Source organism: Microcebus murinus, chromosome 3 (genome assembly GCF_040939455.1).
Source record: "Microcebus murinus isolate Inina chromosome 3, M.murinus_Inina_mat1.0, whole genome shotgun sequence".
Lineage (NCBI taxonomy): Eukaryota > Metazoa > Chordata > Mammalia > Primates > Cheirogaleidae > Microcebus > Microcebus murinus.
The window spans coordinates 54,993,825-55,017,500 of record NC_134106.1 but is presented as its reverse complement, the minus strand read 5'-3'; the positions used below and the strand labels follow the sequence as shown (position 1 = coordinate 55,017,500).

At 36.3% G+C, this 23,676-nt stretch overlaps 1 protein-coding gene across 1 annotated transcript in view; it reads right to left on the bottom strand.

Annotated features, from left to right (window-relative positions):
* Nucleotides 1–23,676, bottom strand: part of MEIS1 (Meis homeobox 1) — a 130,094-nt gene that overhangs the window by 5,641 nt on the left and 100,777 nt on the right. The window contains exons 9-10 of the mRNA XM_012764950.3: nt 18,319–18,395; nt 250–308 (exon numbers count right to left, since the gene is read on the bottom strand). Coding sequence (XP_012620404.1) covers nt 250–308; nt 18,319–18,395 — 136 coding nt within the window. The remainder of the gene's footprint in view (nt 1–249; nt 309–18,318; nt 18,396–23,676) is intronic.

Genomic DNA, 23,676 nt, shown 5'->3' with positions numbered 1-23,676 from the left:
TATTGTAACTGAGCATATGATTTAAGAGTTACTTTTCTCTGTTGGCTTTTTTTTTCACCTTCTCCAAACATTTTATAATGATGTTAAATTGATTAGTGTTGTTATGAAACGAAACTGGTTTAATTTTCATTGCCAGGCACTCCTAGCACTCACTCCCAGTTTATTTACCAGGTAGCGGACCTCCCGGTGAATGGCTTGAGGATGGTTTTCGCTTGCGTGACTTGAATACAGTCACTATGGGGGACTTGCCTGCTCGGTTGGACTGGTCTATCATGGGCTGCACTATTCTTCTCCGGGCATTAATAAACCTGTAACCAAGAAAGTAAAGCAAATCATTATTCCTTTAAAAAAAAAAAGGTGGAGGAAGAGGAAGAGGAGAAGATGAATCACAGTTCAGTAAAGCCAGATCTTTGGCAAAATGGGACTGCTTCAGTTCTCTCCACTGCTCTACGTGCAGCTCCCATGCAGCAAAACCTGTAACCCCCAGTGACCTTTGAGTACACAGGCTTGGGGTTTCTGAGTTGATTTATGTTTGCCTGTTTTACCACAGTTGGACACTTCCATTTCATCTTTTCATGGGGGAATTAGAAGAGTTTTCAGGAAACAATACTAGCCACCACTCTTTTCAATTGCAAGGGGAGAAAATTGGTGTAGAGAGTGAGATGCTTGTAAGGGCATCTGTTACCTCTCCTAATTAGTGACATTTGAATCTTACGTTCCCTGACTTCTTTTTCACAATTTTTATCAAAACCTCCCCTACCTCTTGCAAACCTAATTCTATTTTAATGCCCACTATTAAGATAATGAACTGGGATGGCAGCACACCATCAAATGAGAGAATGTCTGGAGTTTATCACCACTAACTCACACTGCTTGGGACTTCAGAGAAATGCATTCCTTGCAGAGATTTCTTGGGGTGGTGTTTTTTTTTCTCTTTAGGCAGAGTCTGAGGTCAAGGCAAGGTCACAACTATACAGTAATTGAACTTATAATCTTGCTTTCTCCAGCTAGTACTGAAAATTTATAAACATCTTATTAAGACACTTAAGTCACTTTAAGTGTCTTAAGATTTTTTTGTACAATTATTTTTGTGGCTCCTCCAAAAATGACTGGTCACTGAAATACAGAAAAGTGGTTAATATAAGCTCTCCAAAGTCATACTCATGAGATTTTGCCCCCTAAGATCCATTTGTACTGCATATAATATTAAGAATTACATATGAAATACAGAACATGAAGAGGACATATTAGATTCTGAAATAGTAAATTGCTTTTAGTTCCCAACTTAGATTTGAATATATCAAATCAGAGCAGGACATAAAAAAATACAATGAAAAGTTTAATAATGCCCTATTAATAATTAAAGGATCCACAGTCCAGTATGAATTCTAGTTTGTAAGTCTGCCCACTTCAGGAAGGAAAATGGTTCCCCAAAATCAAATCATTAAACAGACAGGAACAGATTTTCAAAATAAAAATGCATACTTCATAACATTTTAAGATTCTCAATATCCTGTATCCTTATGTTCTTTCATTATCTAAGAAGTAATTAAAATAAATAATGATCTGGAATCTAACTAAAAGGTACACTGTTGGTGCTCACTCTTGTTGGCAATATGTATTATATATCAGTTCTTGTATATGAAGTTCTTGAACTGCTAATAAAAATATTTAAGACACAGATCTACAACAAATTGTGTTGCAAATCAGGTTATCATTATCTTGTATAAACCATGAAAATTGGAATCATGTGAGCAGAAGGTTAGATTAATTCTCCATTCTCATTATAAGCACAGGTGTAGCACAAACACCATGTGAAATAACCAATTAAAATGGAAAAAAAATCTGCCTTTTCATTAGCTGCCTTCACTGCATGACCAATTAGAAAATTATTTAATATTAATATTCTGCATATACCAAAAGTAATTTTCATAGTAACTAACATAGGTAAGAGAGCAAAAAACATCTCTTTATCTATGGTACTGTTTATAATCTACAGACTCTTAGAAGGAAGGAACTCTGTCTATAACTTTCTTTTCAACCCCTTTTCAAAACATGTTTTGTGGATATGATTTCTATTACTTACCTAAAATTAGGAAGAGCCATTTTTAACATATGAGAAACCTAGGCTCAGAGAAATTAAGTGACTTGAGGTCACATGTTACCAAAGAGATAGTGCTAATAATTTTCTGAATGACACACTGCTGGCAAACGGTAGTGACACCTTCCCCTCTAATTCTGCAATCAGAGCAGGGCCACTACTGTGCCACCCATCTAGAATATTCCAGACTAAATAGATATCTAAAAATTAGCTGATTTTGAGCCAGTTACCACTGGCAGCAACCCTAATATTTAGTCAAGGAACAAGCATGACTGTGAACATTTTGCAGACTGGGAATTTTGACGGCTGCACTGCCTGTGTATATAGACAAAGATAAGGCTATTCCAAAAAAAAAGTTTCAGTGACTCTATTTATCTATATTCCAAAGCTTACCTCCTTCACACGCATACACTGAGACTCCCATGGACCAACTCATCATAACCAACTCAGGTTCCAGTCCATGACTATTAAACCCCTGCATTCATTTAAAAAAATTACACCTCAGGTTTGGAAAGGGCTATCACAGTCACCTAAATTGGCCACTGAATTGAATGCACTCTGCATATCCCCACCCATGGAGATGGGGAGCCCCTGCTGGACTGTTCTAACACAGCACTCACCGCCTTGGCTGAGAGCTCTTTCTGTCTATAAAGAAGGCAAACTGTGGGTACAACTCTTTCACCAGTACAACTCCTTGGGGTATTTTAAACAATTCTAATCTTATTTCCTCAGGATAGCCTTTCAAATACTTCAATGCAGCCATTATGTCTTATGGGCTTCTCCCCTCTTCTCCCTAGGCTAAACATCCATTGTTCTTAAAAAAGTTCCTTCTAGAATGTGAGTTTTTCTAGGATTTTGAGTGCACTCACCACCCGAGCCACTCTATGCCTAGGATGTGGAGCTTTGCCTGTGTCCCTCTGAAGGTTCCCAGTGGCTGACACTGCATGTATTCCAGGCCTGCTCTGGTCCCCTTGTAAAAAGCTAATACACACAGAAAATACCACAGCTTCTTAGCTAAGCCCACAAGTACTAGGTACTATTCACTTCTTTTTTGGTGGCAGGAACTATTTGTTGCTATTGATAACACAGATGTAAGCTACCCATAGGATATCAAAGTGGGAATCCTTTTATTAAAAAAAAAAAAAAACACTGAAAACCTAAGAAAATCTAATCACTTTTTATGAACTGTTTGACCATATTAATAGGTCTACCTGGAATTTCTTACTTTTAATACATTTAATTTTTAAAAATTGAATATAATAAAATATCATTAATACCTATAGGACATAGTAATCTCTCAGAATGTTACTAAATTACAATTCCTATAATAAGTGATATGAAAATTTATATTATTACGTGGGGTCATCTTTATCTGAAAATAACTAAATAGAAAAATATTTGATTTTTTTAAAACAATCACCTTTTCAATCTTAAAACTATCTCAACCTTTGATTCTCTTTAGTGTATTTTATCATCATCCCTGGTATCTTATATATCCTCTCTCTTTGGAATTATGCTCCATACAGCAGAGCCATGTGTTTAGATGGCTTCAGGGTGAATTCAGATACAAAAACATTTTCCTTCTGGGCAAAGTAATAAAATGACATTCTTGCTCCTCCCACTATAAGTCAAACTGAGGTCAGTTCCCCCATCCCTCTATCTGTTTAAATAAACTGGTCCAGCTGTTTGTTTCTAAAATGCCCTTTAACCTTGTGTCTCATCCTCCCTGCTTTTGTGACAGAATGCTTTACTTTTCATTGTGGAAGAGTTTAAATTATCAAGAATTTTCTAAACACCAAACCAAAAAAAGACCTTTAGATTTGATGTGAAATTAAATGAACATATTCCCTTCTTAAAACACTTTCATTTTAAGAGGCATCAGTAAAATAGTTAACTTAAGCTTATATATGTGTGTGTGTTCAAATATATATCTGTATTTATGTATAAACACATAAGAGCTTGAACACAGAAAAAACAGTGTTTTTGAAGAGACATAAAGAGAATGACAAAATTCCAATTTGAATGCAAAATGAAAAATAGATTCTCCAACAGCCACATAGTTTGAGATAAAAAATATCCATGAAATATACACAATTTTAGAATTTTCCCATATTGATAGGTCACTTAAAAAAGTTTGTTAGTTTAAAGATGTAAGCAAAAACTTGCAATTTTACCATTAATGTCCAAATATAGCCCTTAAAACTCCCATGTTGAATGTCAGGAATACATGACAAAGTTTTGCTTACCCATTAAAATAGATACTAATAGTTGTACGCCTTGGTTTAATAGAATATAATTCAAATTTGCTGTAAGTTGGGCTTTAAAAAAAGTAAACCTTTTAGTTAAGTATGCTTTAAGGTTGGAAAATGTCCAAATAGGACAAATGCCTTTTCATATTACATTCTAAACATCAAGGCTTTTTTTTTTTTTTTAAATCCTATTTTGCTTTGAAAACACAATCTTCTTTTGTGAAATACTTTTTAGGAACTGGGTTCCCTATAGGTAGAAGACTGAAGTGGAGAAAGAATCTTTATATTTCCTTGTTTTCATAGAATCATGAGTTAAAATTTCTTTCTGCTACCAAACTATCTCCAGTCTCAAAACAAGAAGCTTTACAAAGGAAAGGAAAATAATAGGTTCACTTTATAGCTTTACTTCATGTCCAAATAAACAGAGATATATTTCTTTTTTACCTCATTGTTTGTTTAGGACTCAATCCTAATAAGGGGGAGAGGGAGGTTGGAAGAGGTGCAAAATCTCCAAAACTATGAGACCTGGATCCTCTAAACATTGAATTTTATTTTGAATTTTTTATAGGAATCTGATGAGAATGGGAAGTGACTGTGAGTTATGTCAAAAAAAGAAATACAAGAAGTTTTGCTTTATTCTTTCTTTTCTTTGCCCCAGATTTTTTTTTTTTTAATCATTAGATTTTTTACTTTTTTTCATTTTGCTAATTCCATCTATCTCCTTTCATTCTTAGTCTTTGGATACCTGAATAGTTTTCTGAGCAAGACCTGGCTTTCTGAAACTGACCTTTGTCCTTTAGTTTACCCTCCACTCCTTGCCCTGGCCCCTTCCCCCAAAACTAAATGGCTAAGTTTAGTTTCCTCTCTGTGAGAACTAAGAGGGGTGAGGAAATCATAGTGGGCATCTGTTAGGAGCCAAAATGCAAGGTAGTTTCCCAGTTCCACAGGCAACATTTTCCACATACCTTTGCCCTTTTCCTCCCTTGTATGGGTCTCTGTAATACTGATAAAAGTAAAAAAAAAAAAAAAAAAAAAAAAAAAAAATTACTTCCTCACTTTCAGAACTGGCATATTCCCCTTTACTCAATTAATTCTATTCCTCAGTGTTTACCATACTACTTATTCCCTGATGATTAAGGGTAGCCCACATTTGGTTACATTGGCATGCCAAGCCAACTCAGTAAACCACATATAAAATCACAATGGTGTCATTTCCAAACAATGACATGACTCTCCAGTCACCTCAATAGTGCTTCTTGCCAAGTAGGCATAAGTGAAGAGTTAGCAGGATGGGGGTGGACATGCTTCAGAAGATTCCCATCTAAGTATGGAGAACTATCATTGTGCAACACCTTAGATGCATAAGAAGCTAAAATTATCAACTGTTAAGAGAAGATTTCATTAAATAGCAGGATATGTTAGTGGAAATGCCTTCTATATCTATGCCATCCATTAAAGGAAGTGCTAATTTTCATCATCTTTGATTCATATTTAGGTATAGTTAGGAATACCTATATACATGCTTAAATAATAATAATAATACCATGCATTCTTAAATATAAGTACTGGTGATGTCTGCACATGCTATTCTTCATTCAATTAAAAAACAAACATGTACATGTAATAATTGATATATAATTTATTTTTGGTAATTTCTACAAATATTTTAAATTTTAGAATTAAGCTTTATGAAAAATCTGCAAATATAAAATTTAACACAGGAAAGTAGTTATTGAATTCTAGAATTTTGTTCTTTTTTTATTCCATGAATTTCCTTGATGTAGCATTTCTTCCAACTGTATCACAGTCATTTAAATAAAACTATACCTACTACATTTTTTTTTTAAAGTCAGCATCTCCAAATAACTTTTAAGGCATGTTTTGTTTATAAACCCTCAGGGAAAGAGTTCTAGCTATCTCCCAAACAACTCTCTGTTCTTCTGAACAAAAGAATCTGCTTTAAAATCTTTTGCTGGAATTTTTTATTTTAGATTCACATTTACGTATTGGATTTAATGATCCATAACTGGTGGTCTTCAGGATCCAAGCCTTCTATACTCCCTTTCTTTGTGAAATAAAATTTCATGAAACATGATTTTAAGACGCTCAAGAAAGCTGATTCAATCTCAAGTCAAGCCTTATGAAATCATGTTTTTGGCACCTTTCTCTAGTTTCTTAACCTCCTCCAGGATCCAACAGTTCCAGGACTGCAATACATCATCCGTGTGCCTGGGGGTGGGGGAAGTGGAGAACAGCGGTGGGAGGTGGGTGGACAGGAGGGGAGAAGGCAGCACACGCTCTCCTCTCCACCCACTCAAGAAACATAATATTGGAATTTGCTCAAATCACAGGAAGCCCATCAATCAGCAGTACGAGAAGGTTTCCCTTCCATAGCAGTGGATGAGGGTATTTGCCAAATTACTCTAGAAAGAACTGAAGTTGTCTAACACAGTTGAGGAAGTTAATTACATATAAAATTCTCTTCAAAGCAGCTAATGAAAAGAAATCGCTAATTAATTGACAATGATGATGCCAAGTAATAATAAAACCCATGCATTGTTTTGGACATTAGACACTGGAATAATGTTCAAATAATTCATCACTTGGTATACATTATAGAAATTTTCCCTTAAAAGCAAATTTTGAAATGATTTTGTTTTTACTCTAAACTTATTTTGAAAAAAGGTTGGGCTTGCTAAAACCTGTAATCTGATGTGAATTCAAAGCAAGGGTGGCTCCCTTAGTGGGATCTCTATTTTTTTTTCCTGCTGTATTCTAGATCACTGAAGCCCTAGGTTCCAAATTGGAATAAACGTTGTGAATAGTTCAGTAGATGTAGCATAAGAAATACCCATGCTTGTTGTTCTGGCTTGGGTGAGGCAAAGGTATTATATGTAACCAAAATGTTTGTACCCCATAATATTCTGAAATTTTTAAAAAATTAAAAAATTAAATAAATGCCCAACAGTTAAAAATATCTTCAGTATCCACAGACATTAGGCATAAGCATCAAAATAGCATTTACAAAATATTTAATCAAATGTGACAATTTGCCAAATTTGAGTTTGTATAACCTTACAAATTAAAAAAAATTCATGATTTGCTTAAAGTATATGTATTTAAAATGATTATTAGCACAAGGTATAAGTAATAGGATAATCTAGGATCACATACCATAACTTCCTCTACTAATGGAAAAGTTAAAATAGTTATAATAATATCTTCAAAGAATAGATGTGTCTCTCTTTAGTTTAATAGCTGAATCGTTTTTCATTTAATTTCCAATTTTTCCCATATTCACAAAAAGTAAATAAAATTGAATTTAACTAAATATTCATTATAGGCTATTAAATGAATATATTTATTTAAAGCAAATTCTAGTTTTCTGGCAATCTCCATTACAAATAAGATGAGTAGATAATTTATCATCTAAACTGGGACACTTCCGAGAGTGAAGAGGCATTATTAGTAATTTGGCTGGGCAAAAGACATAAACCATGAATGTCCCAGGCAACTGGGATGTAGAGTCACCCTAATGATCAAGTATGCACTATTTTTCCAAAGAATATTTCCCCTAAATAATTGGAATTAAAACCCTGTTGTGTTAGAATGGTGACCATCCTCCATATACATAAGGTATTATAGAATCCTAGCCCCATCTTGGGTTACCTCTGAGCACTTTCCTTTCTCTAGGATTTTTCCTTTAGTTGCCTCAGCTCCCCAGGCCTTTCCCAACCGTAAAACTCGCAGGCCTGGAGTCTTCACTCATGCCAAAGGAGGATATCTCAAAAGTTAGCTTGATTTCTAGTTTTGTCTGGTTACAGAATTAGACTATTGAATGGCGCAATGAAAATGAATTGACTCCAATGGAGGCTTCATCTATCCATTGGCAAGTTCGCTGCAACTTCTGTTTCAATTAGTAAGGCTTAAAACCTAAGTTCTATGTAATATATGTCAATATTCTACCTGTAGACTATTAAAATACAAATTGAACCATTTACACTAAAAGGCAAACATTTCTCAATTGAGGTATATGACAAAATATCTCAAACAAAGATAATAACGCTGACAAAATGACTTCCTTGGAAAAAATGCTATGGCTGTCTAAGTCACTTTGTGGCAACTTTGGAGAATGTGTGTTTCACTGCTGAATTGCTGCATTTTAGTGTGACTGTCCTTTAATAGCATCATAATTATGGTGGTCAAAATACTGGCCAGTGGCAGGGAGACTTAGAGCAGTGACCAGTGAGAAGAATATGAGAACTGGGCAGGAAAACTGCCACTCACTAGCTTTGACATCATAGCAGTATTTAGGTGATAAAATTGGGATGGTCAAATGAGTTAATGTCTATGAAAAGCGTTTCACAAATCATAAAACCTAAGACAGGAGTTTGTTGGAATAATACTATCATAATGATTTTCAAAAATAGATAAAGGTACAAAAACTTGTACACAAATGCTTACAGCAGCAAAAGGTGGAAACAACACAAACACCCATCAACTGATATCAACAATATATCTTATATCTTATATCCATACAATGGAACAGTGCTCAGCCATAAAAAGGCATGGAGTACTGATAATAAATGCCACAATGTGGATGAACCTTAAAAACATTATGCTAAGTGAAAGAAGCCAGGCACAGAGGACCGCACATTACATGATCACATTGGTAAAATATCCAGAATAGACAAATGGAGAAACAGAAAGTAGTTCAGTGGTTGCCAGGAGCTGGAGGAGAGGGAGCTGGAAGTATGGAGAGGTGATAGCTAAAGGGTAGAGAGTTTTGTTTTAAGACGGTGAAAATATTTGAAAATTTACTATGGGGGTGGTTGCACAACTCTGTGAACATACTAAAACCATTGAACTGTGCACTTTCAATGGGTGAATTGTATGGTTTGTGAACTAATTCTCAATAAAGCTGTTAAAAATAAATATACAATGGTGGAATGGAAGGGTCACTGGACTAGGAATCGGCCCTATCCCTGCCTCTACTTAGCAGCCTAGCATCGGAAGGCCCTGAGCCCCATCGGCCAGATGATGCAGAAACTCCCACCCAGGATTTTTACTCCATGGTTCTGTAGCACAGAGGTTTTAAGATCTTAATCCATGCTCCCTTTTGAGACACTTCAAAAATCTCATATTCCTTTGTTATTTGCAATTTCAAAAGAAATAGCATGACTATAAAAGCAAAATTTCATCCTCAATATCCTTTTTGATCTACTATATTCACTCAGAATGATTCGGATAGGTCTCTTGTTGTCCCCCCACTCCCTCCCAGCCCCCACTTGGCCCTGAGGATGGGATTCCCTGCCACAACCTTGTACTTGCCTGGCTGTAGGCAGTACTGCCAGGTCACCAGGTGGGGGGCTGAGACCTTACCTCTTTTGGACACTTATGGTTCTTTCCGTTAGTTTTTTTCAACATCCCCTATCCCCTCCCCTTTCCAAGTACATATGAACTCTGACCCAAACCACAGATCAATAAAGTCTACTAGCAGATGTTCTAGTGGTATAGGTCAACAGAGCCCTTCAACCGGACAACAATCCTCAAAACTACTGGTTTACATTCAATTCAGCATCCTACAATAAAAATACTGAAAATTTTAATATATATATATTATATATATATACATACATAAATCATATGGTGCATTAACTTCTATTCCTAAGCAATATGTTTTTGGGAAAAAGAGGCTTTATCAATATTAAGCCAAATATTACCAATGACAGGAAATTTATTTTTGAGCTAAGTTACCTTGAGAAACCAAGACCAATGATCCACCTCCCACCGTGGGCCTGAAAGAGTTAATGCATTTGAGAAAGGCAATATTTTTTCCCTTCTTCAGTGATAGGATCTAATCTTGTGAGGCATTTGTTATTTAAGAGGGTGAAAAAGGAAAAGAGAACCCTCAAGGATGTTGGAACAGATTACAGGTTTTTGTTTATTTGTTATTGTTCAGGTGTCAAGAGCATGATAGAGTTAATTATTTTTCATATGAATGGGTCAGGCTTAAAGCTTTGTAAGAATGAAAATAAAATAGACAGGAAAGTATCAATGATTACGAGAGCACTGGATGACAGAGCTCTGTGTTTGCCAAAGTTGTAAGCATACATGCTGTTGGGTTCTTGTGTGTGTGTGTGTGTGTGTGTGTGTGTGTGTGTGTTTACGTCTTCTTTCCCCTTAAAAATTAAAAATGAAGTAGAACATAGTCCTACATAGCATCTACACAAAGCTCCACGGCATTCACACCCTGCAGTATTGCAGCCTAGATCCGAGGCAACGTTTGCCCTCAGAAACACTTCCTTCCCCCGAGCCCCTGGCTGCACTCCATTTTTAAGAAAACTATTTTATTCAACAAGGAGGCCACATTTGCCCCATTTTTTAATATTTCAGGCTGACTTTTTAACCACTCAAAAATGCTGTTTGTTTTCTGTAGGCACAGCCTGAAGCAAGATGATGATGTAAGTGAGAGCAGAGAGAGGGTCTCTCTGGGCACAGCTCAGGGCTTCAGTGCTTAATGGTTAATCACCCAACACCAGCCCCAGCAACTGTTGACACAAAATAGGTGGAGATCAGGTCTGTGCAAGCAGAAAATACCAGAAAGGCAAACTGTATGTAAACACACTTAAGACAGATTTGACAAGAATAGACCTAAACCTGACTTGCTAGGAAAGTACTAATGTCTAAAGCTTCAATGCCCCTCTTAGCTGAGTCTGTTTCCCTTTACAAAGTTTCCTTTGAGAAGACAAAGAGTAACATTTTAAAAACTAAAATACATTTACAGAAGACAGCTGAGACATTTGTCCCCTTGATTCACATAGTGTGAGCTTCAAATCTGCTGCTACATGCATGATTTATGTAATGTAATACAGTTCTTCCATGTATACCAGAGTGGAGCCAAATGAAAGAGAGAGAAGGAAAAAGAAAAAAAAAAAACCCACGTACACACAACCACAATTCAAAAAGTTATTTCTCCTGACCTATAAAACTCATGCAAAGAAGCAAACGGATAATGCTTAAACAGTCTTTTAATCTTATCTAACTGACACCTGACAACCCATTACTTATAGATTATTAATGCACCCACTAAAAAGTTTGTCATGTACAAAATTACTAGAGAAAAAGATTGAATGCCTGAGGAAAAAACAAATTTTGCTGTACAATAACTTCAGAAATTTCAAGCCTATTATCTGTCATGCCCTTCATAGACTCATAGCACACTGCTAAAAACAACTGATTTATCTTTATTATGAATCCTAAAATGACAGCACACATCTTTTTCATGTCTTGCGATAATGTTTAATTTCATCTAGTTTTTATTTTACAGTGTTTGATTTGCTTATTTAAGATGAGGAAAAGTAACAACTTTTTAATTAATTCTCCTGTTTGTCTCTTTATCAAAGTGGTTTTTTTCCACTCCTAGGGTAGAGCTGGGATGAGAGTCAGTTTCAGAACATTCACCTTGCTTCTCTTTGATTCGCATCATTGTACAGTCTAGATTATTAGAGCCAGAAAAGTCCTTAGAGTCCTGATTAATTAGTCCAACCTGTCCATTTTAAACCAGAGGAAACTGTTGACCATGGAGAGAAAGTGACTCGAGCAAGGACACACATCTAACTGGTAAGAAGTGGGGACAAGAGATGAAATGTTTTGATTCCAGTGTCCCTTCCCTGTATATTCCCCCCTACTTGTCTTGTGTAAATTTTATGTTGTCAGGAGGATTACAAGAAAATTTGTTTCTTAGCCACCTGTGGATGTAGCCAAGGTCTTCCCCTTTGACCATAATGCCTGCCAGCCCCTCTCTCCCATGCTCTCCCCATGGAGACGGGAGTCAAGTCTTGCTCCACCCCGTTGCATGACACATAGGTTGCTCTTTACATTTCTCTGACCAGATCGTTGTGCTGAGACCCTCAAAACAAGTCCAACTTAATTAGGACTTGCAACAAGTCATGCCGACCTACATACCATGCTCAAAGTCAACCACCCAGCCACTGGTTTAACTGCCTTGCAAGGAATCACAGATATTCAGAAACACTGGATCCATGCTGGATAAATCCACCTCCCAACTCACTCAGTCTCTGAGCTTCCCTTGAACCCCAGCCCTGAGTGGCCCTGAGATACTTCCTAGGTTGCACCGGCTCTCAGCTTCAGGCATCATGCTAGCATCTTGTCCTGAAAAGCTCTGCCTTCAAATGCCGGCTGGAGGAGAAATAGCGGTTACACAAAACAATATTTGGACTTTCAAATCCACCTTCCTACATCCCAGACCTTCCTGTTTCTCTTCTTGCCTAGACTGAAGGTCCCGTGGTAGAAGGGCAGGGTTTTCCATCCAGCTCTGTGGGCCCACGTCTGCCCTACAGAAGGGGTTTCCATCTTTAACAGTATTAACAATGGGATTTTACACAGTGGGGAAAAGCTCTGAATAAACTTACGGTGTAAAACTTACAACAAAGTATACTTCATAGGCTGCGGAGTCATTTTCAAAGAGGATTGTTTGTTGGAAATTTTTTAAATCTGCAGAAAAAAGCAGTGTCTGTGTTGAACTCCTAAGACTTCCTGACATGACGCTACCTGAAGGTTTCTAAATTCGCAGCTCTCTTCCCTGCGAGCTATTTGCTCAGCTTTCCTAATAATACCCTGCCTGTCTGGCACCCTGCCAGCTCTGTCTCAGGCAATATGCAAGCTAAACATTTTTTGACTGATTTCAATATTTTCTTATGAGCAACTAGACAGTATTTTATCTAGTGAGTATTACTGATTGCTATAATCTAAGCCCAGAGTAAGCGCCTGTAAAGGTAATATTATTAGAATTGACACTCAAGGTGAAAAGCATAGCAATTAACTGAGGCTTGAAGAACAACAACCCATTCTGCAATGTTCTGGGGAGTTATTCTATTTATATTTCTCCTTCTTCTTTTTAAAAATACTGCACCTGTTACTCCATTGATCAATTAGGAAGTCTACTTTAAATGTAGGTTACACTTAAATTCTCAAAGGAAAAAGTTAAAACACCTGCTTAATAAAATTGCCTTCTGTGTGTGAAGTTGTTCCATCCCTAGGTAATTCCCAGGCAAGGAAAATCACTATACAGCCCACATTTTTATTTTGTAGTTGAATAGCAAACAAGTGACCCACTGCTTCTTACATCCTGTGCTGTGTTTTTTTTTTTTACATATGTTTTCCTTACTTTCGTGTCATGCCTCTGCTTAGCTTTATTGATAAAACAATCTGTGTCTAATATTTAAACAACATCTGTAAAATGTATTATTAAATTATGTTGGAAGAAAAAGCAGAACAATTCTTTGAAACCCTATGACCTCTATTGATTTTTAGATCACAGAAGTTGAAAGGATAATTTGTGAATGTTTTAACATTTACATCTAAACAGGTACCTATATTTATAGAATCTTTGATTGGATTGCTTATAAAAGTATTTGCTACATTATTACCATGAGTCAGAGAGAAATGTGACCTTTAACAGTTGAATCTGTTTATTATAATAAAAAAGATCTGATCCTATTTTCAAAAAATAAGTTTACATTTTTACCTGCCAGTGGCATAAATCTCTAAGGATAACATACTTTTTTCCTCACTAGTAATAAATGGGAAGTGATGCCTGAATGCTTTGCAGTTTTGAAGGCAATAAATGAAGTAACTAGGAAAATCTGCACAAAATCTGAGAACCGCAGAGTGCAGTAGTTCCACGGTGTGTCACCTCGGATATTGGGATGCTACCAAGAATTTTATATACCCTATTGATGAAGAGTAATTTTTCTCTCTGCACACATACTGTATTTCACATATATTATATATTTTGCAACTAAAACTCCTATTCCCTTCTCAGAGCATAAAGGGATAATCATTTAATATCAAGCCTTAATAGGAAAGTGCTTGGATGCGGAGTAGTAAAGCAAAGAAACTGTAAAATTTATTCGGTACACACTAGGCCAAAACTCTACTGAGGCAGGATGTGTCCAAGGCAGCCAGTAAGGAGGATACAATCACAAGGCATAAGTTTTCACCACAGGGAATTCCCAGGCCTGAAACATTGGTGTGAAAATATAAAAGGGGAGTTTTATTTGACCATCCCACACTCACATTTTCCATACAAAAAATAAACTCCTCTTCAGGAGAAAAAAAGAACCAAGTATTGACTTGGTGTTTGTGTATGTGTGTTGTGTTTTATTTAAAGTTCTACAGAAATATTTAAAGACTTAAATAATCATCTAATCCCCAAATTTAAGATGTTTCTGCTTAAATGAACGAAACATTCAGCATATTAAAAAATGTTTGCACTGCTGATATAGCAGAAGTATTTGTCACAACCACAATAACGATTAAAAAAAGCAAAAAGAAAAAAGCCCCTAATGCTATTATTTATCATTTTGCAATAAAATTATAATTGGGAGTAAGGGAGCAAAGGGGGAATAATATATAAATTTATGGTACATATTATATTTCAAAAATGATCATGCTTTAAATCTGTATCAGCCACAACACACTAGATTGAAATATTTAGGCAACTAGTTATAGAAGTTGATTTATAAAAAACATGCAGTTATTTCAAATACTTAGAGATAATTTATGTAGAAATATTTTGAACCAAATTATTTGCATAATTGCCTCAATTCTCAAAAAATGTATTGGCATGCACTTGGACTACAATGCCACATCTAATAAATTTCACATTCCATCCCAGAGTCCAAATGCTATAAGTACTAATGCCAACCATTTTAAGATTTCTTCCCTGTTTTTATTCTGATAAAGTAGACCAAATGTAAGAGTTATCACAATTATTCCTTTTACTCCAAATTTTCTCTTAATTAAGCGAAGCTGTCTTGTTGTTTTACACTTAAATTCTTTCCTTTTCACCTCTCTCCTCAAGTCCCTACTTTAGCCTTAGTTAGCCAAGGCAGGTAGTATATATCACTTATGTCAACTAGAGAAGTCTCATATTAGTTCAGTGATGAAGTGAAAGAACCATTACCATGTACAGAACTTCTTGTCTCATTTTTCAGTAGAAACATAACTTAAAACTGCATCAGCCAGGATTTCTATGACAAGCTAACAACTAGACATGAGTTTATACTTTTGACTTACATATTGTATATTTCTATACATTATGTTGCTGCCAATAATTATGACTGATCTACACCCAACCTGCCCTTTAGCGTTTTATTAAATCTCTTCAACAGTGACTCATGGTTCATACAAAAATGTACATGTGTATTAACAAGTTTTAAGAAATCCAAGAAGGAAGACACAAATGTTTAAAAGTTGTGGCTAAAGAAGTGAAGGGAAAATGCAAAAATATTAATGATGATATTTTAAAAATTAGTATTTCTAGAAGGAAATAGCTTGAGCAGATGTTTACAAGCTCTCAAAAAGCTTCATGTAATTTTTTTATTGCAATCAAGTCATAAAGAAAACCAATCCATAATTACTCTGCTTTTAGTCTTCAAATATATCACAGTTTAAGATTCTCTGACATCTTTAGTTTTAAAACTGTGCCATCTGGGGTTCCCCATTTTTGCATCGTATTTCCTATTTAAAGCCTAAAGAAAAATAAGTCCGTTATTGGGTTTCTTAAAAGGGGAAGCTTTAGATAAAAATTAATAAACCATTAAAAACTGAAATCAAACATGAGAGTGCCATTATTTATCAAATTGAAGAAAAACAATTTCTCTTACAACTTTCAGTTACTGGAGGGACACTTTCTACAGCAAAGTTGTTGACAGTTGCCAATTGCCAATTGCAAAGCATTGAGATGCCAGCAAAAGCCACTTCTAACTCCCTATACAAATAGAGAGAACACACTTACTGCACAAAGTGCCAGTCAAGCACAGAGTTCTGTTTATGTCCCAAACAAAGAACTAAAAGTGATTTTTAAGCTATACACCTTTGCAGGATTGAATAGCAATGTGAAGTTTAGGGTAAACTCTACACATACGTTGAAAACTATTTTATAGTATTAGTTACAACTTTTTAAAACATCCCTTTTCTTCCTTCTAATTTCAAAACTGAGGAAGTTGAATTGTGATCCCTACCTGATTAAGAACTGCCTCTCAGTAGAGACGGTGCATAGAGTCTAGAGAAATGAGTGTATATACATTGCTTGAAGTGACAGGATGCCTTCCTGTCCCTGCATTCACAGGAAATATCCCATAAGGTTGTCAACCAATAGAAAGCAACTTGTATTGGAATTTGTTCTCTGGTAACTATGTTTATACATGGAGTTTGCTAGCAAAACAGAGGAGGAAGAGAGATGGCATGTATGATAGATTACCTGAATAGCAGTGGTTTTACATTCCTTCACCCTGCTTACTCCTTTGCTCTCAAATGGGAACATTTCCCAGGGAAATGTGACATTTGTGCAGCCTCCATTGTATTGAAACTGCCTCACTATCAGTCTAAGCTTAAAAATATGCATATATGAATTTAGGTGTGCATGCAAAATCGATGGTCTCCCCTATAATTTAGTCCAGAAACATTTGAAAGACTAAGTTCAAGTATGTAATATTATCTGTCTTGAAAATTAAGATGCAATAGCCAATAAAATAGGCAAACAGAAAACCTTAGCAGCAACATAACTGCTAGTAACACATTTAGACGCAGTATGCCTTTGGTTGGTTCCCTATCCACTAACTAAAAGGGCTGCAAAAATTGATCTCTCAAGGCTGCAGTAAGGTCATAGAAATTGATAACCCTTACAAGCAATGCTTATGTGAGTCTGTCTGTGTCTTGCAGATAGTGCACTTTGTAAATTAATCCTCCAAAGGCAAATATATTGTAAGTAGCTTGTTATCTCTAAAATACTAAATTGAAGAATACATGGGATTATATTGACAGAAATTACATTTTCTGTAATGGGGTTTAATATATCTGAAATCTCTCCCAAAGGCTCCCAGGCTCTCTAACGGAAAAGGGTCTGTTAATGTAGGTGCAATAGACATCAAGAACAAATTTATTCACCAAAATGGATTAGGCCATGTAATCAGAGATTCTGTAATATTAATCTTTGACACTTATTGAACAGAAAGAAATACTTCTGTCTGCAAACTGGCATTCCCAGTTCTCCCCTTCCCCCCAACCGGGCTTTGGGCCTTTTCTGGATTTTACTTCAAAGAGGATAAGGTTTCCCCATCATAAACACTAATCTAAAAATATTAGGACAATTAATTAGATACACTTAGTTTTAGAGGATATTGGATTTCGATACCCTTCAAATATGACACTAGCCCTGGGTGATTATATGAAAGCTGGCTTTCAGCACATTCACAAAGGGTAATAAATCATACTATCCCAAAGCCTCGTTGCCACACTGCTGTACATTAAGTCAGAATATTGTTGGCTGGTACTTGGTACATAATCTCAGCTTTGCCCCAAATCAGGAATTTACACTTTATTTGGAAACAGTCTCCCACAGCCCTGAGATACATCAGGTTTGGAATAGCTTCAAAGTAGAAACATAAATAATTTCTCCCTTTCAGAATTCAGGAGATAAGAGGAAAGGGAAGATGATCCATGAATGCATAACCCTAACAAAATCTAACTGAATTTAGTTATTCGATGAATTTAAAACCTGACCGATATGTGATGGTGGATTTTCTTGTTTCATAGAAAACAGGATGATAGCACTCTATAGATTATCCTGAAGGGGAGAAAAAAAACACCATAGAGAGAGACACATTTACAGAGCCATAGTGAATGTGAATTAAACACACATACTTATACTCTGAATAAAATGTGTCAATTTATAAAGGAAGTGGGAAGCAATACAATGTTTTATTTTCCATACCACCAAGTGTTCTCACAGATCAGGCAACAGTTTGTTTTCACCTTTGGATCGACAAGCCACCAGGGAAAGCAGCAGCGACTGGGTGTGTCTTCTTAATGCAAAACATTAGCTGCAGGTTGCCAGAGGGGGAAACAGATTGTGTGTAAACACAAAGCCAAATTACTTACCAATTGTTCACTTGAAGGATGGTGAGTCCTGTGTCTTGTGCCAACTGCTTTTTCTGTTCTTCAGAAGGGTAAGGGTGCTGAAAGAGAACAAAAAAGGTATGTGCACATCAGGCAATATTTAGGCCATTTTGTCAATAGCCTAAGTGTCTAGTGAAGTCTATAATTAAAGGTAAAAATGCTGAGGTGTGTCACTCTTATTAATGGAATACTACATCATCTAATTAATGGCAGTAAAAGACAAGCCAATTACAAAGATTAGTGAAGTGTATAAATAGCTACTTAGGATACTTGCAGAACCTTGATACCGAGTTTATCCTTTAACAGGTTTATTTGTTGCAAACATAAAGTTTAGTATGATCTCCACTGTATTTTATAACATTAAAATAAGGACAAGCCATTTTTTTTTTTACCATCTAAAAGTATACTAGCCTGACTTAATATTTTCACTGAACCATAGACTTCTATAGCTGACCTATTTGGACCAACAAGCTCAGCTGAGGTCCTCAGCAGTTAAATGCAACATTCTCCCTCCAAAACACCATAGTGCTAGATACAAATATCAGAACTAAAGTGGGTGTATTTTTTAAAAAAACACTATTCATTTTAGCTCTTCAGCAAAGCACAAACGAAATTCGCCCAAAGTTGGTTTCCATATCTGAATGTCAATACAGACTGAGATTCAGAACACATTCCAATATAAGGTCAAAGACCAGCATATTTTGCATGCTAAGAACAAGCCCAGCTATGTTCCTTAAGAGTTAAAGTGGATAAAAAGTATTATGGGATTAGACAATAAAATGAAATTCATACGTTCTTGTAAGAATGTTTGGAATTCTACTGAAATTAGTTTTGGTGCAAACACCTTTTGTTCAATAATAAAATATATCTAAATTTGAAATGTGTATTTCTGAAGCCTGGGAGAGGAGCTAAGGATGTGGTTTCTATCTATAGACACATTGGCTAGTTTGAAACACTGCATCCCCACAAATTCTCCTGAGATAAAATTGTTCTGAGAGTCAACCTTCTATTCTATTACGAATGAGAAAGGGCACCCTCAACCCTTAATTTAACTATCTGTGCCATTGAAACTAAATTTTGGTCTATTGAATACTAATTAACATAGCTTTTAATTTAATTAATAATGTCTGATTAGATTCTAAAAAGGCTTGTTAATGACCACTTCAGTGCTTGCAATATGTAAGTTTAAATATGTTTTATATCTATACACATGGGATTCGTTTGTGGAGAGCAGAGATATAACAATTTTTCCCATAAGCATTGTCTATGATTGTCACTTAATCAATAAATACACAATTAGAATAAAGCTTTGCTTTCATGGAATATAGTGCCTTTCTCTAAAGAGCTCCAAGTATATTACAGACAGGATGGCAATTAATCCCCATTATATCCCTTTGAGTGACATAAATGGGATCTATCATCCCTCCTGTTGTATAGGTGAGGAAACTGGCCAGGGGAAGGGACGGTCAGTGGCAGACATGTCTCAGTGATATTTCCTGCTTCCCTTGCGGTGGCTAAGCCTCCCCGTGACTGAGGGATGTGGCAAATGCCTTTCATAATCCCCATTAACGTCCCCTGTTCGAAAACCTGCTGGCTGCTCACCATAGCCTGCAAGGCCTGCCACCACCCAGCCCTCAGACCTCTCCGATTTCCTCGCCTTCTTCCCACCCTCATCCCACCCCTCTGCCCAGCCACACCTTCCTCCTTTCTGTTCTTCTAACTTCCCACGTCTTTTCCTAACATTCAGGCTCTTGCCCCAATGTCACTTTCAGGTCTCAACCCAAATGTCCAGCTTTAACCCCCCCCCCTTGTTCACTTTCACATCAATATTTTTCTTATGTCCCTAATAACAAGCATCACTCTCTGAAACATCTGCTTTAATTATTTGTTTCCTTGCTGGTGAGTCTCTTCCCACTTATCCGTCAACTCTATCCTCCTGGCCTTTCTTGTTCCCCATCCTCAAAGCCCAGACTAGTACATAACAGGAAATCACTAAACATTTGTGTGACAAAGGAATGGCCACAACTTGCTATGACACATGGATACTCTCCACCCAGATGCAACATCAAAATGTGTAATAAATTTTTTTCAAAGCCCACAGAAAGTATCAACAATCCAATTTGACATCCATGACACTACTTTCTTTGCTTCATTCCTGAAAGTGATTTCAACCCACTTTCTTCAAATAAAAGTATACAAACCTCACAATAGGCTAAGATCATAGATGACAATGACTCCCCTCAATATAATGCTAGCCACTGCAGCCAAAATCTCATGACTGGATCCTAAGCTAACAGCAATTCATTACCCTAAGGTTTAAAACATAACTCCCACTGTATAAAGGTTTGCCACACAATATAAACCAAATGAATTTCTTATCCTATGAATAGAAGACTGAATTATGATTTGATATGCCATAGCTATATGTCTACATCAGCATATAATATAGGTGACTGTTTTAGACTGTATAAATTATGCTGCCACTCATTAACTATGGGACTTTGAACAAGTGATAACTTTTCTCATCCTCAATTTTGTCAACCAGAGTTCTAAGATCCACTGAAGTTAAAGATTACCTAGACTACCAGCTCTTACAGTATTACCCAACCAGAATGTAAGCTCAATTTTGAAATATTGCAAATTGTAATATCCAGCTGTTGGCACTATTTGCCATATAAAGTTATAGACTGATGTACACAAGCAGCTTCCAATCGATAACATTTTCTGTAATATTATTTGCTTACAGTTTTCCAAGGCCTATGGAAATCTCTTTCAGTGACTTTTAATAGAATTAATAAATACGTCAATAGTCCCTCTTTTGTGTAGCTGGATGGCTACACCTTTTGCTGTGTTTTATTAGTTGCGTCTTAATGTTATCACCAGAACTGGATAAAAATTAATATTTATGTCATTTATCTTTAGTTACTTTGAAAATTGAGAGTTGTCACAGTAATTTGTTTGTCCTGTGTTTCCAAGAGTATTTTTGCATGCCTGTTGGTGAGTAAGTTTTATATACATTCTTATAAAGCAAATGGAGTTCATATTTTATTTATGCAAGTAGTGTCGGGAAAATTCTCTTTGGATCACTAAAATTACCTGAAATATTATAGCTTCAAAGAGCAGTAATATGGCCCTCAAAATTTCAGTACAAATTTCAGTGTTTCTTCCCATCACGTAGTTTCTGATTTCATAATTTAAATATCATAAAATGAGAAAGTTCTACCCTTTTTTTCCTCTGTCACTTTTCATGTGATCTGATTTTAAGTAATTGGAACAAACTGTGTCTAATTTCATGCAGCATAATTGCTAGGCAGCCTTAAGCTACAGAGACCCAGCACTCTGTCTCCATTAAGCAATTTTCAGTTGTTCGGGTTATATTTTTTTTTAAATAGAAATGAATGAGTCTGGACAAAATTAAATGTCACAATAATCTAGTCATTGTTAAGAGGGGGAAAAAGGTATCAACAGAATTTCTAAATCCTTGTCTATGGTAGGTCAACTGTATGTTTTTCATTTTCTCATAGTTCTTGGCCTTGGTGTTCCGCGAACTTTCAATTCCCTAAAAAAATACATAATTGCTAGAATCACATGAAAGCCATGACTTCATGTAGCTAATCCTTAGTCAGCCAAAAATTCACAAAGAAGTAGGCTTTTAAACAGAAACCCAATATGTTTAAATGTCTTAAATCCTGTGCATCTTTACTAGATAAGCTTTTTGTGGACAGTATGAGTGATTCCTTTGTAGACTTAAAAAAACGACTTGACAAAAACCCAACACGCCACAGGCAAGGCTGCTGGAAAAACATTCAAAGCCCTGTTGCTTTCCGCCCACAGAGCTGGTGAGGCCATGCAATGCACACGGGCAAGAGACGTGCCATTTTAGGGAGAAAATAGAAAATTCATTCCAAACCATTGCAACTAAGGACCTACATCACTGTTATTGCACCTCAGTGACAAGGACACTAGTTTAAGAAAGATCAGTAGGTTCTTGTGAAGGAAAGACAGATTGCACTTCCCAGATATACCAATCAACCTAATCACTTTGGGATATCAAAGCAAATTTGACCACAGTCCCATAGACAGTAAGGGAGACCTTGCTTTGGTTGTGTACATTAGCCTCATGCCATTATCTCTTAAAAGCTTAATTATTTGCAAACAATTGATCAAGATGGGAATTTGAGAAAGGATATGCAAGGGCCACTGGGAGAACTGCAACACATTAAGAGAGCAAACAAAATTACCTTTAGATCTTACAATAAGAATTAACGATTGAGAGGGGAGAGCCAGGCAATGCAGTAGCTGCAAGGGTTCTTTCTCGAGTGTTTCCCATTTGATCTGCATTAACACCTCAGGAATGAGTGAGAGCCATAAAACAGTGATTATGTATGGGTGAAGGGGGCCCCTCCCCTCCAGCATTAAACCTGCACACGTGTATTAGGCTGTTTTGGCCGGGGAGAGAAGACATGCCATCCTCAAAGGGAAAAATAAGTGACTTGTGGGCAGTGGAACCCCAGCTAAAGAGAATAACTCACAAAGTGATCATCATTATTTCAATAATCAACACCCTGACTTCTTTTCCAGTATAAATCTCTTGCTGAAATAGAAACTGTTTGCCACTCTTCATGTGTTTCTGGATCTGCAGTGTAACTCCTAATACTGAGCCAGGATAGACTGATTGCTTAATAACCCCATCAAAGAATAAAATGATCCCTAGGGTATGTGTCCTGTATAATAGAAATAGTTAAAGGATGTCTGAAAAAAAAAATCTAAAAATAGCTTATGTAAAAGTTAAGTCTGAGCTGTCATTTTACCAGCCACAAAGAATAAAAAGTGGCAGAAAGAAAATGGTGACTTTCTAAAGAAAGTTATCTTTGCACAATTCCAGTGTTATTTGTTGAGGTTGGGATGGGAGGGAGTTCTAACGTTGGTTATCTGGTATGTACAAGGGTAGTGTACATTGAAAGAAAATGTACTTGTTGAAACAATCAAGCAGCCTTTTGCGGATGAGTGTCAATGGGAAAAAAGAAATTCTTCAGTATGTACAGATGGAAAATGTCCAGCCTTATATCGTAACAATATCATTGACCAAATGTACTTCTTTCATCAAAATTTCCACCCCTGGCTGCAAATGTGGATGCCAAGAGGGTGATGAACTTCATCTTATCTACCCTGGTAACCAAGTTTCAATAACATCTCCTCCCTCACCGCCCTGGCCACTCTAACAGCACATTGTAATGGCAGCAGAAAATTTGAAAATAATCCTGTACAGAGCTCGCTGGTGAGATAATGGAAGGCTATGCTGCCCCTTCTCAGGCCTCAGATTAGTAATTTCTTGTGACA